Source organism: Ranitomeya imitator, chromosome 2 (genome assembly GCF_032444005.1).
Source record: "Ranitomeya imitator isolate aRanImi1 chromosome 2, aRanImi1.pri, whole genome shotgun sequence".
Taxonomy (NCBI): domain Eukaryota; kingdom Metazoa; phylum Chordata; class Amphibia; order Anura; family Dendrobatidae; genus Ranitomeya; species Ranitomeya imitator.
The window spans coordinates 170,533,471-170,554,937 of record NC_091283.1 but is presented as its reverse complement, the minus strand read 5'-3'; the positions used below and the strand labels follow the sequence as shown (position 1 = coordinate 170,554,937).

The 21,467-nt window shown below is 47.3% G+C and overlaps 1 protein-coding gene across 1 annotated transcript in view; it reads left to right on the top strand.

The window, feature by feature from the left end:
• LOC138662400 (uncharacterized) overlaps positions 1-21,467 on the top strand; it is a 46,014-nt gene that overhangs the window by 10,554 nt on the left and 13,993 nt on the right. Inside the window, exons 2-3 of the mRNA XM_069747958.1 lie at positions 15,292-15,373; positions 17,429-17,535. Of these exons, the coding sequence (XP_069604059.1) occupies positions 15,292-15,373; positions 17,429-17,535 (189 nt within the window). The remainder of the gene's footprint in view (positions 1-15,291; positions 15,374-17,428; positions 17,536-21,467) is intronic.

Here is a 21,467-nt window from a genome sequence, read left to right as displayed (position 1 = left end):
AGCACAAATCCCACAGGACTGCACAAAAACACGCACATCCCGCGACAGAGACGGCCACCAAAAGGATCTAGCCACCAACTCTCTGGTACCAAAGATTCCAGGATGACCAGCCAACACCGAACAATGAACCTCAGAGATAACTTTATTGGTCCACCTATCAGGGACAAACAGTCTCTCCGCTGGACAACGATCAGGTTTATTAGCCTGAAATTTTTGCAGCACCCGCCGCAAATCAGGGGAGATGGCAGACACAATTACTCCTTCCTTGAGGATACCCGCCGGCTCAGACAAACCCGGAGAGTCGGGCACAAAACTCCTAGACAGAGCATCCGCCTTCACATTTTTAGAGCCCGGAAGGTACGAAATCACAAAGTCAAAACGGGCAAAAAACAGCGACCAACGAGCCTGTCTAGGATTCAACCGCTTAGCAGACTCAAGATAAGTCAAGTTCTTATGATCAGTCAATACCACAACGCGATGCTTAGCTCCTTCAAGCCAATGACGCCACTCCTCGAATGCCCACTTCATGGCCAGCAACTCTCGGTTGCCCACATCATAATTTCGCTCAGCAGGCGAAAACTTCCTGGAAAAAAAAGCGCATGGTTTCATCACTGAGCAATCAGAACCTCTCTGCGACAAAACAGCCCCTGCTCCAATCTCAGAAGCATCAACCTCGACCTGGAACGGAAGAGAAACATCTGGTTGACACAACACAGGGGCAGAAGAAAAACGACGCTTCAAGTCTTGAAAAGCTTCCACAGCAGCAGAAGACCAATTGACCAAATCAGCACCCTTCTTGGTCAAATCGGTCAATGGTTTGGCAATACTAGAAAAATTGCAGATGAAGCGACGATAAAAATTAGCAAAGCCCAGGAACTTTTGCAGACTTTTCAGAGATGTCGGCTGAGTCCAATCATGGATGGCTTGGACCTTAACAGGATCCATCTCGATAGTAGAAGGGGAAAAGATGAACCCCAAAAATGAAACCTTCTGCACACCAAAGAGACACTTTGATCCCTTCACAAACAAAGAATTGGCACACAGGACCTGAAAAACTGTTCTGACCTGCTTCACATGAGACTCCCAATCATCCGAGAAGATCAAAAAGTCATCCAAGTACACAATCAGGAATTTATCCAGGTACTCTCGGAAGATGTCATGCATAATGGACTGAAACACTGATGGAGCATTGGCAAGTCCGAATGGCATCACTAGATACTCAAAATGACCCTCGGGCGTATTAAATGCAGTTTTCCATTCATCTCCTCGCCTGATTCGCACCAGATTATACGCACCACGAAGATCTATCTTGGTGAACCAACTAGCCCCCTTAATCCGAGCAAACAAATCAGATAACAATGGCAAGGGGTACTGAAATTTAACCGTGATCTTATTTAGAAGGCGGTAATCAATACACGGTCTCAGCGAACCATCCTTCTTGGCTACAAAAAAGAACCCTGCTCCTAATGGTGACGATGACGGGCGAATATGCCCCTTCTCCAGGGATTCCTTCACATAACTGCGCATAGCGGCGTGCTCAGGCACGGATACATTAAACAGTCGACCTTTTGGGAATTTACTACCAGGAATCAAATTGATAGCACAATCACAATCCCTATGCGGAGGTAGGGCATCGGACTTAGACTCATCAAATACATCCCGGTAATCAGACAAGAACTCTGGAACCTCAGAAGGGGTGGATGACGAAATTGACAGAAATGGAACATCACCATGTACCCCCTGACAACCCCAGCTGGACACCGACATGGATTTCCAATCTAATACTGGATTATGGGCTTGTAGCCATGGCAACCCCAACACGACCACATCATGCAGATTATGCAACACCAGAAAGCGAATAACCTCCTGATGTGCAGGAGCCATGCACATGGTCAGCTGGGTCCAGTATTGAGGCTTATTCTTGGCCAAAGGCGTGGCATCAATTCCTCTCAATGGAATAGGACACTGCAAGGGCTCTAAGAGAAACCCACAACGCTTAGCATACTCCAAGTCCATCAAATTCAGGGCAGCGCCTGAATCCACAAATGCCATGACAGAATACGATGACAAAGAGCAGATCAAGGTAACGGACAGAAGAAATTTTGACTGTACCGTACCAATGGTGGCAGACCTAGCGAACCGCTTAGTGCGCTTAGGACAATCAGAGATAGCATGAGTGGAATCACCACAGTAGAAACACAGCCCATTCAGACGTCTGTGTTCTTGCCGTTTAACTCTGGTCAAAGTCCTATCGCACTGCATAGGCTCAGGTTTAAGCTCAGGTAATACCGCCAAATGGTGCACAGATTTACGCTCACGCAAGCGTCGACCGATCTGAATGGCCAAAGACATAGACTCATTCAAACCAGCAGGCATAGGAAATCCCACCATGACATCCTTAAGGGCTTCAGAGAGACCCTTTCTGAACATAGCTGCCAGCGCAGATTCATTCCATTGAGTGAGCACGGACCACTTTCTAAATTTCTGACAATATACCTCTATCTCATCCTGACCCTGACAAAGAGCCAGCAAATTTTTCTCTGCCTGATCCACTGAATTAGGTTCATCGTACAGCAATCCGAGCGCCAGGAAAAAACGCATCGATATTACTCAATGCAGGATCTCCTGGCGCAAGAGAAAATGCCCAGTCCTGAGGGTCGCCGCGCAAAAAAGAAATAACAATCAAAACCTGTTGAACTGGATCACCAGAGGAGCGAGGTTTCAAGGTCAGAAATAATTTACAATTATTTTTGAAACTCAGAAACTTAGTTCTATCTCCAAAAAACAAATCAGGAATAGGAATTCTTGGTTCCAACATAGCTTTCTGATCAATAGTGTCTTGAATCTTTTGTACTCTTGCCGATTGCTGATCCACAAATGAAGACAGACTTCTAATGTCCATCGCTACACCTGTGTACTGAACCACCCAAATGTCTAGGGGAAAAAAAAAGGCAAAACACAGTGCAAAGAAAAAAAAAATGGTCTCAACTTCTTTTTTTCCCTCTATTGAGAATCATTAGTACTTTTGGCTTCCTGTACTGTTATGAGAGGCAATTCAGTACTACAATGGACATAGCGGTCAGAGCACATACAGTGATCTGACAATAAACCAAAATCATAGAACGAGCTCTGAGACGTGGGAACTCCGCAGACCGCAATCCCTAATCCTCTCCAAACAACACTAGAGGCAGCCGTGGATTGCGCCTAACTCTGCCTATGCAACTCGGCACAGCCTGAGAAACTAACTAGCCTGAAGACAGAAAATAAGCCTACCTTGCCTCAGAGAAATACCCCAAAGGAAAAGGCAGCCCCCCACATATAATGACTGTGAGTTAAGATGAAAAGACAAACGTAGAGATGAAATAGATTCAGCAAAGTGAGGCCCGACTTTCTTAACAGATAGAGGATAGAAAAGGTAACTTTGCGGTCTACACAAAACCCTAAAGAAAACCACGCAAAGGGGGCAAAAAGACCCTCCGCACCGAACTAACGGCACGGAGGTACACCCTTTGCGTCCCAGAGCTTCCAGCAACAAATTAGACAAGCTGGACAGAAAAAATAGCAAACAAATAGCAAAGAAGAACTTAGCTATGCAGAGCAGCAGGCCACAGGAATGATCCAGGGAAAAGCAAGTCCAACACTGGAACATTGACAGGAAGCCAGGATCAAAGCATTAGGTGGAGTTAAGTAGAGAAGCACCTAACGACCTCACCAGATCACCTGAGGGAGGAAACTCAGAAGCCGCAGTACCACTTCCCTCCACCAACAGAAGCTCACAGAGAGAATCAGCCGAAGTACCACTTATGACCACAGGAGGGAGCTCTGCCACAGAATTTACAACACTTATACATGGTTATTAGATCACCCCTCAGTCGTCTTTTTTCTAGACTAAATAATCCTAATTTCGCTAATCATTAATAATTTCAGATCCTTTGTGACAATGCCTTGTTTGTGAAAGGGTCTAAGTGTCTTTTTGGGGTGCAGAAGGTTTCCTTTTTGGGCTTTATTTTTTTCTCCTTCGTCTATAGAGATGGATCCGGTTAAGGTTCAGGCCATTCATGATTGGATTCAGCCCACATCCGTGAAGAGCCTTCAGAAATTTTTGGGTTTTGCTAATTTTTATCGCCGTTTCATTGCTAATTTTTCCAGCGTGGTTAAACCCTTGACTGATTTGACGAAGAAGGGCGCTGATGTGGCGAATTGGTCCCCTTCGGCTGTCTCTGCCTTTCAGGAACTTAAACGCCGTTTTACTTCTGCTCCAGTGTTGCGTCAACCGGATGTTTCTCTTCCGTTTCAGGTTGAGGTTGACGCTTCTGAGATTGGAGCAGGGGCCGTTTTGTCTCAGAGGGATCCTGTTGGTTCCTTAATGAAACCGTGTGCCAAATTTCCCGTAAGTTTTCGCCTGCTGAACGCAATTATGATGTCGGTAATCGGGAGTTGTTGGCTATGAAGTGGGCGTTTGAGGAGTGGCGACATTGGCTTGAGGGAGCTAAGCACCGTATTGTGGTCTTGACCGATCATAAGAATCTGATTTACCTCGAGTCTGCCAAACGGTTGAATCCTAGACAGGCTCGATGGTCCTTGTTTTTTTCTCGTTTTGATTTCGTAGTCTCGTACCTTCCGGGTTCTAAGAATATTAAGGCTGATGCCCTCTCTAGGAGTTTTTTGCCTGATTCTCCTGAGGTCTTAGAGCCGTTCGGTATTCTGAAAGAGGGGGTGGTCCTTTCTGCCATTTTCCCTGATTTACGACGGGTTCTTCAGGAATTTCAGGCTGACAAACCTGACCGCTGTCCTGTGGGGAAACTGTTTGTTCATGACAGATGGACTGGTAGAGTGATTTCTGAGGTTCACTGTTCCGTGTTGGCTGGTCATCCTGGCGTTTTTGGTACCAGAGATTTGGTTGGTAGGTCCTTTTGGTGGCCTTCTTTGTCGCGTGATGTGTGTTCTTTTGTGCAGTCCTTTGGGACCTGTGCGCGGGCCAAGCCTTGTTACTCCCGTGCTAGTGGGTTGCTTTTGCCATTGCCAGTCCCTGAGAGGCCCTGGACGCATATTTCTATGGATTTTATTTCCGATCTTCCTGTTTCCCAGAGGATGTCGGTTTATCTGGGTTGTTTGTGACCGATTCTCTAAGATGGTTCATTTGGTGCCTTTGCCTAAATTGCCTTCTTCTTCTGATTTGGTTCCGTTGTTTGTTCAGCATGTGGTCCGTTTGCATGGTATTCCGGAGAATATTGTGTCAGACAGAGGTTCCCAGTTTGTTTTCTAGGTTTTGGTGGGCCTTTTGTGCCAAGCTGGGCATTGATTTGTCTTTTTCCTCTGCATTTCATCCTCAGACAAATGGCCAGACCGAGCGAACTAATCAGACTTTGGAGACTTATTTGAGATGCTTTGTGTCTGCTGATCAGGATGATTGGGTGGCTTTTTTGCCATTGGCTGAGTTTGCCCTTAATAATCGGGCTAGTTCGGCTACTTTGGTTTCGCCTTTCTTTTGTCATTTTGGTTTTCATCCTTCTTTTTTCTTCTGGGCAGGTTGAGCCTTCTGACTGTCCTGGTGTGGAGTCTGTGGTTGACAGGTTGCAGCAGATTTGGGCTCATGTGGTGGACAATTTGGTGTTGTCTCAGGAGGAGGCTCAGCGTTTTGCTAACCGTCGTCGATGTGTTGGTTCCCGGCTTCGGGTTGGGGATCTGGTCTGGTTGTCTTCCCGTCATGTTCCTATGAAGGTTTCTTCTCCTAAGTTTAAGCCTCGTTTTATTGGTCCTTATAGGATTTCTGAGATTATTAATCCGGTGTCTTTTCGACTTGCGCTTCCGGCCTCTTTTGCTATCCATAATGTCTTCCATAGATCTTTGTTGCGGAAATATGTGGAGCCCGTTGTTCCCTCTGTTGATCCTCCGGCCCCTGTGTTGGTTGATGGGGAGTTGGAATATGTTGTTGAGAAGATTTTGGATTCCCGTTTTTCGAAGCGGAAGCTTCAGTACCTTGTCAAATGGAAGGGTTATGGCCAGGAGGATAATTCTTGGGTTTTTGCCTCTGATGTCCATGCTGCTGATTTGGTCCGTGCCTTTCATCTGGCTCATCCTGATCATCCTGGAGGTCCTGGTGAGGGTTCGGTGACCCCTCCACAAGGGGGGGGTACTGTTGTGAATTCTGCTCTTGGGTTCCCTCCAGTGGTTGTAGGTGGGAATGCAGTTGCCTCTGAGTCACAGTCCTGGCCAGGTGTATCTGCTAATTGCTGTTCTGACTGGGATATTTAAGTGTGCAGGATTCATTAGCCCTTGCCAGTTGTCAATGTTTCTTTGGAAGTATTGGATCCCTGCCTGGCCTCACCTGCTTAGCTGCCAGTTCAGCAAAGATAAGTGTCTGTTTCTTTTCCTGTTGCACACATGCAGTGTGCTTATTTTCAGTACTGTTCGTTTGTTTTTCTTTTGTCCAGCTTAGACAGTGTCTGTGTTTTCTCAGTCTGGTTGGATTCTCTGGAGTTGCAGATATACGCTCCACACCTTTAGTTAGGTGGTGGAGTTTATTTTTGTATTTTCTGCTGTGGATTTTTTGGAAGGATTTTTATGCTGACCGCTTAGTATCCTGTCCTATCCTTTCTTATTTAGCTAGAAGTGGCCTCCTTTGCTAAGCCTGTTTTCTGCCTGCGTGTGTCTTTTCCTCTCCAACTCAGTCATTATTTGTGGGGGGCTGTCTATCCTTTGGGGGTCTACTCTGAGGCAAGATAGTTTTCCTATTTCCATCTTTAGGGGTATTTAGTCCTCCGGCTGTATCGAGGTGTCTAGGTTTTGTTAGGCACACCCCATGGCTACTTCTAGTTGCGGTGATAAGATCAGGGTTTGCGGTCAGTATAAGTTACCACCTACTCCAGTGAAGGTGTTCATGCTGCTCCAAGGCCACCTGATCATAACAGGTTTGTCTGAGAACATATGGCATATTGAAAGGGGCTCTGGTTAGATGAGACCAAAGTATAAGATTTTAGGCTAAATACAAAATGCTACGTGTGGCGGAAAAGCAGGATTTTTGGTTGTTTACCGTAAAATCTGTTTCTCGGAGCCTTCATTCGGGGACACAGGAGCCATGGGTGTATGCTGCTGCCACTAGGAGGCTGACACTATGCACAAAAAAGTTAGCTCCTCCTCTGCAGTATACACCCCACCGACTGGCACTAGGTTAATCGGTTAATGAGAAAGCAGTAGGAGAAGCAACAAGATAAAGAGAAAAGCAACTCAAAACTATAACAGAACACAGAAAAAAAGAGCTGATAAACATGGGAGGGCGCTGTGTCCACCAATGAAGGCTCCAAGAAACAGATTTTACAGTAAGCAGCCAAAAATCCTGTTTTCTCTATCGCTTCATTGGGGGACCCAGGAACTATGGGATGTCCCAAAGCAGTCCCTGCGGAGGGAACCGCAGAAACTCTGTTCAGGTCAGAGAACTCACCACTACCGCCTGCCAGATCCTTCTGCCTAGGCTGACGTCCGACGAAATGTAGGTATGGAACTTATAAAATTTGGCAAAAGTTTGAATGGAAGACTAGGTTGCCACTTCGCAAAGTTGTAGGGCGAATGCCCTATGGTGTACTGCCCAGGAGATGTCCACTGCCCAGATAGTCAGCCTTAATCCCACGGGGAGCCACTCTGTTCTTGACCTGGTAAGCCTCCAAAATTGCAGTTCTGATCCAGCAATCAATCGCAGCCTTGGAGGCCAGCAGGCCTCTTCGCGCACGATCTGGAGTGACGAAAAGCGAGTCCGTCTTCCTAAAGGGGGCAGTCCTAGCCAGTTAGACCCACACTGCCCTGTCCAGGTCTAACCTGTTCAGTGAATGCTCCAGAAGATGAGACAGAGCAAGACAAAAGGAAGGGAGGACAATATCCTCATTCAGGTGAAAGCCGGACACCACCTTGGGAAGGAAGGAAGGAAGGCGGAGGCCGCAAAACCACCTTATCCTGGTGAAGGACAAAGAAAGGAGGGCGATAGTAAAGAGCCGCCAACTCCGAGACTCGCCTAATGGAGGTGATGGCCACAAGAAACGCCACCTTCCAAGACAGAAATGACATGGGAACCTCTAGAAGAGGTTCAAAGAGAGAACTCCTCAGGACCTCTAGAACTAGATTGAGGTCCCAAAGGTCCACAGGTGTCCGATACGGAGGAGTCGAATGATCTACCCCTTGAAGAAAAGTTCTGACCTGAGAACAGGAGGATAAATTCTTCTGGAAAAGAATGGAAAGCGCTGACACCTGGCCCTTCAGAGCACTAAGGGCAAGACCAGTGTCTAGTCACGTCTGGAGAAATGCCAACAAGGAAGGGAGAGAAAAAGACATAGGCGGAATGTGATTAGACTCACACCAGCTGAAATAGGCTTTCCAGGTCAGATAATAGACCCTGGAAGACTATGGCTTCCTAGCCTGGATCATGGTGTGAATCATCCAATCTGAAAATCTGGACACTCTCAGCACCGCTGTTTCAACAGCCATGCCGTTAAATTGAGCGACCGAGAATTCTGGTGGCAGATCGGACCTTGGGACAAAAGATCTGGTCTGAGAGCCTCCAGGGGGTGTCCGGGAGAAGATTGACTATCTCTGCGAACCAAGACTTTCTGGGCCAATCCGGTGCAATCAGAATGACCATCACCCCTTCCGCCTTGATCTTCTTCAACAGCTTGGGAAGAAGGGGCAGGGGAGGAAACAGATAGGGAAAAACAAACTGCGACCAGTGAATGGCCAGTGCATCGGTGCCCACCGCGAGAGGATCACGGGACCTGGAAACGAACTATGGAACCTTCCTGTTCAGCCGGGAGGCCATGAAGTCCACGTCTGGAGTTCCCCATAGAAGGGAAATCTGATGGAAGACTTCCTGATGGCCTTGAAGAGAGCAAACTCCCTGCTGGAGGATTACTCATTTCTCTTCGGCAAGAAAAATCCTTGTCTGGCGGGTGTTGAACAGCATGCCTGGAAAAATGAGGCGCTGAGTCGGAACAAGGCAAGACATTGCCCTGTTGACTAGCGCACCGAAACGGGACAAGATGTCAAGAACGATGGCCAGACTTTCCTGGGCCTGAGAAAGACAGAGCCTTGATGAGGATGTCGTCGAGGTACGGGATAAACACTAGGCCTCTGATCCTCAAAATGGCCATCAACGCTGCCATGATTTTTTGTGAAAACCCTGGGAGCAGTTGCGAGCCCAAATGGTAGGGCGACAAATTGAAAATAGTCCTGCTGTACCACAAAACTCATGATTCTCTGATGCCCTCAGAAAATAGGGACATGGGGATAGGTGTCTTGGATGTCTATGAAGCACAGGAATTCCTGCGCCTCCATGGAAGCAATTACTGAATGAAGGGACTCCATCCTGAAATGTCGCAGGCGGACCCTTTTGTTCAGTAACTTTAGATCCAGGATGGATTGAACCATGGCGTCTTTCTGTGGCACCACAAACAGGTTTGAATAGAAACCTGTGAAACGTTCCTGGTCTGGAATGGGGACGATGACCCCTGAACTGAGAAAGGAGGCAATGGATACAAAGAAACCCAGAACCAGAGAAGCAGGACGGGATTCAAAGAATCAATCTTGGGGCCGCAAAACGAAATCTATTTTGTATCCTGAGGAAATAACCTCCCTGACCCATGCGTTCTCCACCGAGGCGAGCCAAGCCTCTCTGAAAAAACGGAGACAACCACCCAGCCTGGGAGATACGCTGGGATCTTGAGATGAGTCATGCTGAGGAAGATCTGCTAGGTCTAGGCCTGGTGGATCTACCTTGGGCGTTACGGGAATGCCAGGAAGGGGTAGGTTTAAAGGAAGCCTTTTTCCTATCCTGGCGAGCCTGTGGCCTCGGCTGGTGGGGAAAAAACCTCCGCCTCTGAGGAACGTCGAAAGTGATGAAAGGACCGAAACTGCCGCTTCAGTTTGGATTGGGGAAGGAGTGAACTCATGCCCCCAGTGGCCTCCTTAATAATTTGGTCCAACCTGGAGCCAAACAGACGGGAACCCTGGAAAGGCAGGCTGGTAAGAGACTTTATTGACGATAAGTCCGCCTGCCAGGCCTTGAGCTAAATAGTCAGTCGGATAGCCACAATATTGCTGGACGCCTGAGCATCGCAAGATGCGGCATCCATGGAGGCAGATGCCATGTACTTCCCTGCTTGAGAAGTCTGGTCCACAAGGTCGGCCAATTCCTCCGATCGAGCACCAGCAAGAATGCCCTGATGAAGTTGTTTAGCCCATGCAGCTATGGACTGACACCCAGGTAGAGGCAAAAGCCGGGCATAATGTAAAAGCGGCTGCTTCAAAGGCCGACTTCCAAAAGATTCTATGATCCTGTCATTGGAATTCTTGAGGGATGCTCCATTAAAAAGCGGGAGGACAGTGTTGGCGGACAGTCTGGAAACTGGCGGGCCCACGGTAGGAGAGGCTGTCCAGTTGGCAGTGAGCTCAGGAGAAAAGGGATATAGGATGCCAAGGTGCTTCCCTATTTTTGAAAGCGTCTGGTCGGGTTCTCCCTTTCCCTGGCAAGTACCTCCTCAAATTCTCTATGTGGAGGAAAGGCCTTGAGAGGTGGTTTTTACCGTCTAAACAAAACCGCCTGATCTGCGGCTTCCGTAGAGTTGTCCTTAATGCTAAAGGTCTGGTTGAACCCCAGAATGAGGCTCTGGACCATGTCTCTCATGTTAGAGACTTGATCTGAATCCATATCCGAGTCATCCTCTGAAAGTGTGTCTGAATTTTCCTCGCCTGACTCAGGAGAGGAGGATCGGGAAGGGGCAGATGCCGGGAGAGTCGGGGGGGGGGGGGGGGGGGCAGATGGAGCAGGAAGAGGACCTAGAACGACGCGCCTGCCTGGATTTCTTACAGCCTGTGTTAAAGGGCCCAGACGGTGAGTCCTGTGACCCACTAGGAACTGCAGAAGCCGGAAGGGGCAACCTGTCAAGCATGGACACCAGGGTCTTTGACACTTTAGTGAGGTCCGCCATGGACTGTGACAGATAGGAAGCCCAAACTGGGATAGGGGCCTCGATCTCACCTGGGGCCAAAGAGTACTCCTGGACGGTGGGCACATAGGGGTTGCTGTAGTCCTGACAGAGGACTGACCTGAATGGAGCTAACATTTACACAAAGAACATACAAAGTGTCAGACAAGAGCAGAGGAGGAGGCAGGAGGACAGGAACGCTCTTCTTTGGGATTAGGCATGATGAGTAAACGACCCACTGATACCAGAAGGTTAGGGGACTGGAAGAAATGCAGAGGAGAGAATGTCAGCCTGCAGAGCAGAGCTATTCACAGTAAGTGCAGTTGTCCTGTAGTCTGCTTCCAGGCTGTAAGGCTGATGTGCACTGAGAATATGCCGGACCCGCAGGGAAAGGGTCACCATCTGGATCCACAAGCCTGAAAATGGCAACCGCACGAGGATACCAGGAGGATAAAAGTGCGCGCTGCAGGGACATGCTGAAAAAGTCCGCTCTGATGCCGGAAGGGGCAGCGCAAAACACCAGGTCCAGGAAAAGAAAGATGGCGCCGGCCCTGAGCTGAACGATGAAGCCGAGGGGTGCAGGGCTAGCCGCAGGCCGGAAGGAAATGGGCAGGCGATGGGCAGGCGAAAAGCCTGTCCGAAGTGCAGGGAAGAAGAGGGGCAGGGCCAACTCCACAACTAGGCCCGAGAGAAGCCGGGACCTAAATTAAAGCTGGTGACCGACGGAGCATGGGGGAGCGGCACAGAGGTCCCAAAAAATGCCGCAAAAGGTACCCCAGGTGCCCCAATCCATAGGGACATATAGGAAAAAGGCCCCGTAGTGATCCTAGAAGGACCCTTACACAAAACCCCTAAAAAGAAAAGCGAGTTGGGGAAATAGCTCATCTTTTTTTTTCTGTCTTCTTCCCTTTGGTATTATCTTTTTCTTTGCCTTGATTTTCTCCTCGTTGCCTCTGGAATGAACCTGGGGGAGGGGAAGAGGGAGAGAGAGAGAGAGTGTGAAATAACTCCCCATCCAGAAAAGATTGGACATCCAAAAATCCTGTGCTGTGGGACGCCCACGTCTCCTCAAACAGACAGGCTCTGGTGGGCGGGTGGGTAGGGGACGGGGGCCAGGACCGAATCCGGATCACCTAAACACTCATCCGTGTTAGGGGTTTGGGTCCTGCCGGCCAGACATGAGGATACGGGTTGGCAGTACACGCCGTACTCATAGTCTCTACGTGGGATTACAGTTGTGACTGTTCAGACTGTATCCCTCCAGAGGAAAAGATGATCCATCTGAAAAGAAACTATGCACACTGAGGTAGATATGGGTCTAATGAAAGACCCGTGTCCACCTCCTACTGACACTAAGCTAAAACTGATTAACCTAGTGCCAGTCGATGGGGTGTATGCTGCAGCGGAGCTAACTTTTTGTGCACAGTGTCAGCCTCCTAGTGGCAGCAGCATACACCCATGGTTCCTGTGTCCCCCAATGAAGCGATAGAGAAACTAACACTGCACATCTCCCTGAAAACGCCATCCCCACCGTCACACATGGTGGTGACAGCATCATGCTGTGGGGAGGATTTTCTTCAGTAGGGACAGGGAAGATGGTCAGGGTGGGTGAGAAGATGGAGGGAGCTAATTACAGAGCAATCCGGGGGGAAAATCTGTTAGAGGCTCTAAAATACCTAAACATCCTGCTAGAGCTACAATGGATGGTTTAGATCACCGCATATTCATGTGTGTGAACAGTCCAGTCACAGGCCAGACCAAAATCGCAGTGGTAATCTGTGGCAAGACTTGGAAAGTGCTGATCACAGACATTTCCATCCAATCTCAGTGAGCGAGAGCAAGTGTACAACGAAAGAGCAAAAATGTCACCTCTAGATGTGCAAAGCTGGTAGACAGACCCCCAGAGACTCGTAGCAGTAATGTAGCAAAAGATGGTCCTACAAGGTATTAACTCGGGGCTGACTATAAATGCAAGTCACAGTTCTCACATCTGTATGTTTAAATAATTAGAACATCTTGTATCATTTCCTTTACACTTAACAAATACTTGCTACTTTGTGTTGGTATCACATAAAATCCCAATAAAAATGCATTTACGTTTGTGGGTGTAACTTGAAAAAATGTGGAAATGTTCAAGGGGTATGAATAGTTTTTAAGGCACTGCATGTATGCCACATATGTGCTTAGTATGTATGTCTGTCTTTGCATGTGTAAGCATGCGGCTACCCGCTGTAGATGTATGCGTCTGTGTAGTTGTATGTATCTTGTATACAGTGTACCTATAAATTTGCATATGCATTTCTGTATGTCTGTGTATATACGTTTATCTACTTTAGGACTTTTGAGAATTTGATGTAGTTTTAGTTCAAATTTATGCAGAAATCAGGGTAATTCTTAAGGGTTCACAAACTTTCAAGTGTGTGTGTGTGTGTGTGCTCCTATTTGTAGTGTATACAATTTCCATGTTGGTTTCTATGTATCCTTTTCATCCTGCTGTGTCTGATGGCCAGGTGGAGTATTCCTACCACTATCAGGTTATTTACCTGTGATTAGAACCATTGGAGATTGACGATTCCTTCTTCCCATTCCGCTCTGGTAAATAATGTTTTTATGGGATGTTCCAGGCGATGACGGCGGTGGGTAAAGATTCCTTCACCAAGGAGCTCTCCATATATGAGGAGCAGCCGTATACAACCTGCAGCCCACCAGACCCAACTCCTCAGCACATCGGCACCTATCTCCAGAGCACAGGCCAATATGGCTGCAGACGTTTCCGGACAGTGCTGTGGTCACTCCACACGGCTCACAATCATGCTTTTATTTCTAAGCACTCGCTGTGTGACACTTATTTTAGAGTCGGGGTCATTACAGATACTAATTATTAGTGTTTTTCTATGTACCGTATTTTCCGGCGTATAAGACGACCCCCAACTTTTCCAGTTAAAATATAAAATCTCAAGTCGGGGGTTGTCTTATATGCCGGGTGTCATCTTATAGGGTGGGTGCGGAGCAATCTGTGGTCGAAGTATATAGTGGGGGGGGGAGTGGTCCCAATGACGAGGTGAGGGAGTGCCTCACCAGGAAGGTGTAAGTGAAGCAATCTGTCAGCGTCTGGGATGCCAGGGGTATGCAAAAAAGAGAGAGCGAGCGGTGCTGTGCCTAGAAAAACACTCCTCTTTCACTCATCTGGCTCACCCTTCTATCCTATTATCTCCTTCTCTGCCTCTGCTTCACTTACACCTTCCCGGTGAGGCGCCCCCTCACCTTGTCATTGGGGTCGCTCCCCCCACAATATTACTCCGCACCTGCCCTATAAGACGACACCTAGCGTATAAGACGATACCCGACTTTTGAGAAAATTTTCAAGGGTTAAAAAGTAGTCTTATACGCCAGAAAATACAGTATATATTTGACTGTTGGCTGTACCACTTAGGTGCTGTGGTCAGCATTAACTGCAGCATCCTGGGGGTTAAGATTCAGTCTAACCTTTGGCTAGAGCAGAATGTTCCCTTTATGTATTACTTATTCCTGTTAACCTCTACACTGATCGGACTTATCGGGGGAGGGTGGAGGACAAAGCAGGAGGTAGGATTCATCTTTATTGGCGCTCATGGAGGGAGAAGCCACAAAGGGAACACTGGTGAGTGGGGTAACCCTTACCTCACCTCATGTTGAGGACTGATAACCCAGTGGAGTAAAAAAAAACCCTCATTATTTGCAGATCGGGAAGTAAGGGTTAACCCCCCTACCCAGAGAAAGAAGGGGCAGGAGCAAAGATTGCAGCGTGCTGGGAGATTAATGATCCTGATTAATCGCCCTAATGTAAATTAATGTGTACATGTTGGCTCTGGTTGTACCCTCCTGATCACTACTGATTGGCTGCAGTAATCATATGCAATATTGCAGAAAAGAGAGGAGCGACAGGCGATTGGATCACAACGGGCCACTCACACCTGTCAACCGGTGGGATTAAACGTCCGCCAATCAGCTGCTGGTTTACTACTCGTCAGTCTGTTGCACAGTGAGATGTGCACTCGATGATCAGTAATGGACAGCCATTGTTCCCAGCAGCGCAGATCCTGGTTACACAGAACAATGATCGTTTGTGCAATCCAAAAGATCACTTCATCCAACAATCGGCGGCCTGTATACAAAGCTCGATTATCATGAACTGATTGTTCCTAAGAACAATAATTGTCCAGGGTTGGACATGGCTCAGCAGATGGTGCTGCATACCTGTAAATTATCACACTATACTTATATAAAGTTTCTTCCCTACTGGACCAGTGATACATTATTAATGATTTACATTTAACCCCTTCAGCAAGGCAAAGGCTCCAAGCACCAGTGCACCTGCAGCTACCGGACGAACATCGTCAGGAGGAGCGTCCGTTCTGATCCCAAAGGTTAGCGAGACTACGAACGCAGATCAATCTTATACCTCCCCTCCCCCAGCTTAATGATCGGGAGATGGAAAGATAATGACTGGAATAAATGGGCACAAAGCTGTTACACAATCAAGAAAGGGCATGGAGTGTGCCAAGCGTCACGGGCTGAGATAAGACGAGCTGCAGGCTATTCTCAGTCAGGGCAAGAAGTCCCCAGCTCCTTATGGTGCAGTGACTGCAGCTCTGCTTGTCAGGGCAGTCAGACGGCTGTATAAATCAGACCGAGATCACAACGCAGTGCACGGACTGCCCATGGCTCTGCCGACCCGAGCGTGCCCGCTGCATAGAAATATAAGAAGCTGTTATGTTCGAGTGAGCCGTCGGCCAGTCCGAGCATTGCAGTCCGACCTTGATACGATTTATAGGATCGTCTGACTGCGCCTGTAGAGAGATCAGACAGAAACAAAAAGATATATATATATATATATATAAATATGTGAGATATATGATCGGTTACTGTGTGACAGAATAGAATAGATATATATACATAGAATAGATATAAAGATGTCAGTGACATAATTAGTAGTGCTTCTGTAGCTTACTGTACATGTATTTTTCTAATTACATTATTTAAAAAAAAAAATTAGTGTGGGATCCCTCAACATTTTATTAACTAGCAGAGGGAAAGCGGACAGCTGGGGGCAGATGTTGATAACCTGGAAAGGGGGGGTAATACCCATGGAGCTTTCCAGCCTATTAATATCAGCCCTCATCTGTTTGCCTACCCTTTGCTGGTTATTAAATACGGGGGCACACGGTCATATTTTTTTTTCACCCCATTTTAATAACCACTAAAGGCTGAGCATACAGGTGTGAGCTGATATTCATCTGGGAAGATCAATGGGTATTACCACCTTCCCAGGTTATAAACAGCTGTGCCTGATCATGTTCCCCAACATCTGCGACTGGGGAGAGTCACGAGGCCCCTGTGCATCAGGTGGTCTGCCAAAATAAGTCATACTCATCTGAGAGGAAAACGGACAAGTGCAATCGGATTTTAGTCTGACCAATGTTGACTAGGATTCCCTGCTCTTCTGTAATTTATTTATTTTTTCCCTCAGCCGAAATTGGACAGAAAAAAAAATTGCAGCATGCTGCGATTGTCCTTATATCTCAGGCAAGACTCGCCAATGCAAGTTAATGGGTACAAGAGACAAATTGCATGGCACTCGGGGTATGCGAGGGCTGTCCAATTTTTGCACACCCATGTCCTTTGAAAGGCCGACAATTCATCTGCTGTGTACAGCATGACCCGATAGAATAGATATAAAGAGGTCAGCCACATATATAATTAGTACAGTGCTTGTGTAGTTTACTGTACATGTATTTTTTTTTTTTTTACATACTAAATTCTTTTCTGAAAAAAAGGTTCTGGAACCCCATGATATTTCATTAACCAGCAGAGGGAAAGCAGATAGCTGGGGGGCTGGTTTAAAATATGACCAATCCTTGAGTTCTTTGGGGAAATAAACCTCCACCAGAGATGTCTCTCCTCTCCTTCCAGAGGACACAAGCACGTATGTAGGGAGGGGGAATAGCTGATGGCCAATGTGCATCACCACTCTGGGCAATGTAGGAGCTCTTGCTGATAACCTTTTTCTTTTAGGGGTGGAATGGGTGGGTGACTTCTTTAGTTACCCCACAGTCTGCTACGTAACTCTTTATTAGTACCAGTTTGAGTATGATAATGTGAAGTATGTATCTGTCCATAACTTTCAGTGTTCACGCCAGTCGTGCTTGAAACAAATATTCCTGAAGAAAGCAACTCCCACGGCCAGCACTAGGGGGAGCTTGCTGCTCGTGTTAGTGGTGTAACTATGTATGCAGTGCGCTTCCCCCTAGTGGTGGCTAGAAGTAGTAGGAGTTTGCTAGTCACAGCTCATAACCACTCAGCCCCAAGCCCTTTGACACTGCTGAATGTAAGCATCAGGTACTCTTTGCACACAACCTATAGGCAGCATTGTATATATTGGTATTGGGATGTATATTATGAGTTTTCTTTGTTCTCCACAGAAAGGAGCGAGCAATGGAAGCGTCAGGGTACCTAGAGAGAGACACAGCGTTCCTTCCATCCAGAAACCCCCGTACGCGCTCATACCTGTGAGACTGAAAAAGACAGGGTAAGTGTCACACTTGTATATGGAAAGGGCACCAGTAGGATGTATGAACATCTGGGACAGTCCGCTCCGTCCATTAGCGGCCTGTAACCCTAATCCCGTAACATACACATCCCAAAATACTCTGTGCTGCTCCAGTCTTCTCATTTGGCTGTGCATGTGACAAGGACTGTGATGAGACGGGTTAATGCCTCCTTCAAGATCACCATAACCCCTTCCTTAAAAGGGACTCGGCTTGGACAGTCATTCTGTGAAGACAAAGTCCCACCACTCGGTGCATCATGATGCGGCCATTTATATACACCTTCCCACCTGCTTATTTTCCATATATCTGCACCCTCCTACCACTTCTTTGACTGACATCTCTGGCGTCATAAAGCCAGAGAAGGGTGGAGATAGGTGGGAAAGTGTATGTTAATGACTGGCCCCGCCGTGAAGCACCGAGCACCTGGACTTGGTTTGAACGGTCGTTCTGTGCTGACAAAGTGCCTCGAAATACTCTGTGCAGCTTTGTTACTATAAAGTTGGCCATATACTTTTAAAAGCTGTTGTATCCATGGTTACGACCACTAGCAACTAGCAAACTGTCACTATATCAGTGGTCATAACCATGGATACCTAAGGTCCTGCAATGCCTGCACATGAGCAGAGACACCGCAAATCAGAAGAACTATACTACATTTCTGATTGGAGGTATTTGTAAATATTATTATATCTACTACATCTTGGGAAAGGATTTTGCAGATGGGAATACCACTTTAAGGTATTGATCTTTGGGGTAATACAATCAGCTCTTCATTATTTCTGTTTAAAAAAAAAAATTGGAACAAAATAAAGGGAGGGATTAAGCCAAAGATAAGCAACAACTCGCCAGATTTGAGCCGACTTACTATTAGGAGTCTGTAAAAGTCGGAACTGTAATGATGACCCAAGTGGTTGTCACCCATCTTTCCCAGGAATGGATAACGTAAGACTGAATCTGTAGAGGAAAAAAGTTTTGGGGTGACAGTATGGATCTTGACTGGTGATTCAGTTTGGGGTAATGTATGGATACAATAAGGGGTATGTCAGGAATCCCTGACCGCTGCCACCAATTTGTCACGATTCACACCGTGACCGTCACCCCTACATCACGGGTCGGGGTGACTTTAGGCCAACAGACTGCTATCACATGTGCAGGGGGGCTTATCTTAGTTATCCCTCCACTGCTAGCAATGTGATGAAAAAACACACACAAGGCTATTGACCTCTTAGTTTCCAGCAGGGGCTTATTTTAGGTATCCCACTGCTTTTCAATATACCACGAACTGCAGGGATTTATGTCTATCCCGCTTACAGTTTCACTTCACACTTGCAGCTCTCTGGCGCCCCCTTACTCTCAGGTCAGATTAGGTACTGCACCCTGGGTAATTAGTCACCAGACAGGCTGCCTGCTGTGTACTGGCTATTGGGCACGCTGCAGCGACGCAATAAATTACTCCCACTCAGGCAGGAACAATAATTATCAACGCCGCAGTCGCTACAACATAACCCAAAAGTCTGCACACGGTATCACTGCCACCAGCTTCGATTAAACGGGTCCGAAGCTAACCCAAAAACAACAGTAGCATATTTCCCTTCAGGAGACTTAGGGTACGGTTTTTAGAGCATGGAGAATGAACTAATATGAAATATTATATCCCATAAAAATTAGGCAGTGCTTTATCAAAAATATTTTATAAAGATGTTACAAATGAGACAATTGCAAATATGTGCAAGGGTAATTATAAAATAAACGGGGGGGCGTGGCCTGAGAGTCCATGTGAGCGGACGTGCGGCTGTGAGCTCCCGCCGCTGTATATTGTAAAATCCTGCAGAGCCGCTGCTGTTTGGTCCCTGCGGGGGCTTACTGGCTGCGGGGAGACTTGGAGAGGCCGGCGGTGCTGTTCGGTAGCGCTGGAACCGACGAACATGACCAGGAGACGGCAGAAGGACGCGGGAGCCGGGGATGCAGGCGCAATCCAAGATGGCGCCGACTTGAGGGAGAAGGCAGACAAGGAGAACGCCGCATGCAGAAAGCGTATGGAGGTAGCGGCAAAGCTCCAGCAGTTTGCGAGAGCGGAGGCCGCAGAGGAGGGAGCCGGAGCTGATACCGAAGAGGAGGAGGAGGAGGAGAGCCCAGCAGGAGAACATGAGGTACAACAGGGGAGAAAGGAGAGTAAAATGGCGGTGGCAGAAGGGGGACCCGAGGAAATGGCGCCAGAAGCTGAGCCTACCCTAAGAGACGTTTTTGCGCTAGTCTCTTCATGTAAACAATCTCTGACCATACAGATACAGGAGGTTAAGGGGGACACAGCCCAGATAAACGCAGCCATGCAGAAGATTGACAAACGTGTGGGGGAGGTAGAGGAGAGAGTGAGCACTGCAGAAGATCATATAGTGCAGCTGCAAAAAGCAGAGAAAAAGTTCACTCAAGCAATTGCTGAATTGGCTGCGAAAAATGAGGACCTTGAGAACAGGTCCAGAAGAAATAATATTCGCATAGTGGGCATCCCTGAAAAAGCTGAAGGGAGGAATCCAACGGAATATATTGAAAAATGGCTGTTAGAGACATTTGGAGATAGCGCCATAACAAAAGTGTTCGCGGTAGAAAGAGCGCATAGGGTCCCGCCGAAACCACCTGTCCCTGGAGCGAATCCCCGTACCATGCTCGCCAAAATTCTAAACTATAGAGACAGAGACATTATCCTGAGGAAGGCCAGAGACATGACGGATCTGACAGTTGAAGGTCAAAAGATTGCTATATACCCAGACTATTCTACTCTGGTGCAGAAACAACGGATGATGTTCACGGGTATCAAGAGACGGCTGAGGGAATTGGGTGTGCAGTATTCCATGATGTTCCCAGCAAGACTGAGGGTGGTGGCGTTTGATAAAATTCATTTTTTCCAGAAGCTGGAGGACGCTACCCAGTGGATCGATATTAATGCTAAAAAGCTTAAAGGAAAAGGAGACTGAAACTGTGGGAAGAGTCTGAAGTTGTTTACTTATCTGTCAGTTGGAAAAGAGTCATGTGATTGACAAGCCAAGGGGTATGGGGGGGGAAGAAGGGAGCTGGATTATATCCAGTTAAAGTTAAAGGGATGATGTAATGGTTGCTGGGAAAGGGGGAGGAAGGGTTTGCGACATATTTTAAGTGTATGCAGGCTTCTTGCGTGTGCAAATAATTCTAAGTTAAAATGTTTTGAGAACGTTATTTTTCAAAATGTCTGAAATCCTGTTATGTACAGTGGTGGGAGGAGGGTTGGGATGGTAATGCCAAACGGAGTGTTCGCTATGGGCGATGATGCCCCACTCTTGGAAAGAGGTGGAATGGTTAGATGTGAGGGGGGAAGGGTGGGAGGGGGAGTTGGGAGGGGGGAGGGGGGAGGGGGGGAGGATAGTTAGACAGCCTGAGCTCAAAATTGATGATACTTATAGTGAAGATGAGCCAAGTGATGGAATGTGAGAGGCCTAGGGGAGAAATCTAGACGTGCTGCGTGTTTGCAATATGCAAGAGACCAAAGGGCCTCAATGATATGCTTGCTGGAGACGCATTTGGTAAGGGAAAAAGTGGATGTTTTGAATAGACGATGGATCCAGAGGGGATATCATTCTACCTTCTCCACGTATGCAAGAGGAGTCTCAATCTTGGTTCCAGCGGGAGTTCAGTATGAGGAGGTGAAGGTATATGTGGACGTGGAGGGACAGTATGTACTATTACGGTGTATACTGTATGGAGTGATGCTGTGTGTTGCCGCGATGTATATTCCGCCTCCCTACTCTAGCAGGAAGATTAGAGAAGTAATGGAGCGAGTGGAAAAATGGGGACCGACACCGTTAATAATTATCGGAGATCTAAATAACATCTGTGATGAATATTGGGATAAAAATAAAAATTATAAAATAAACAGGGA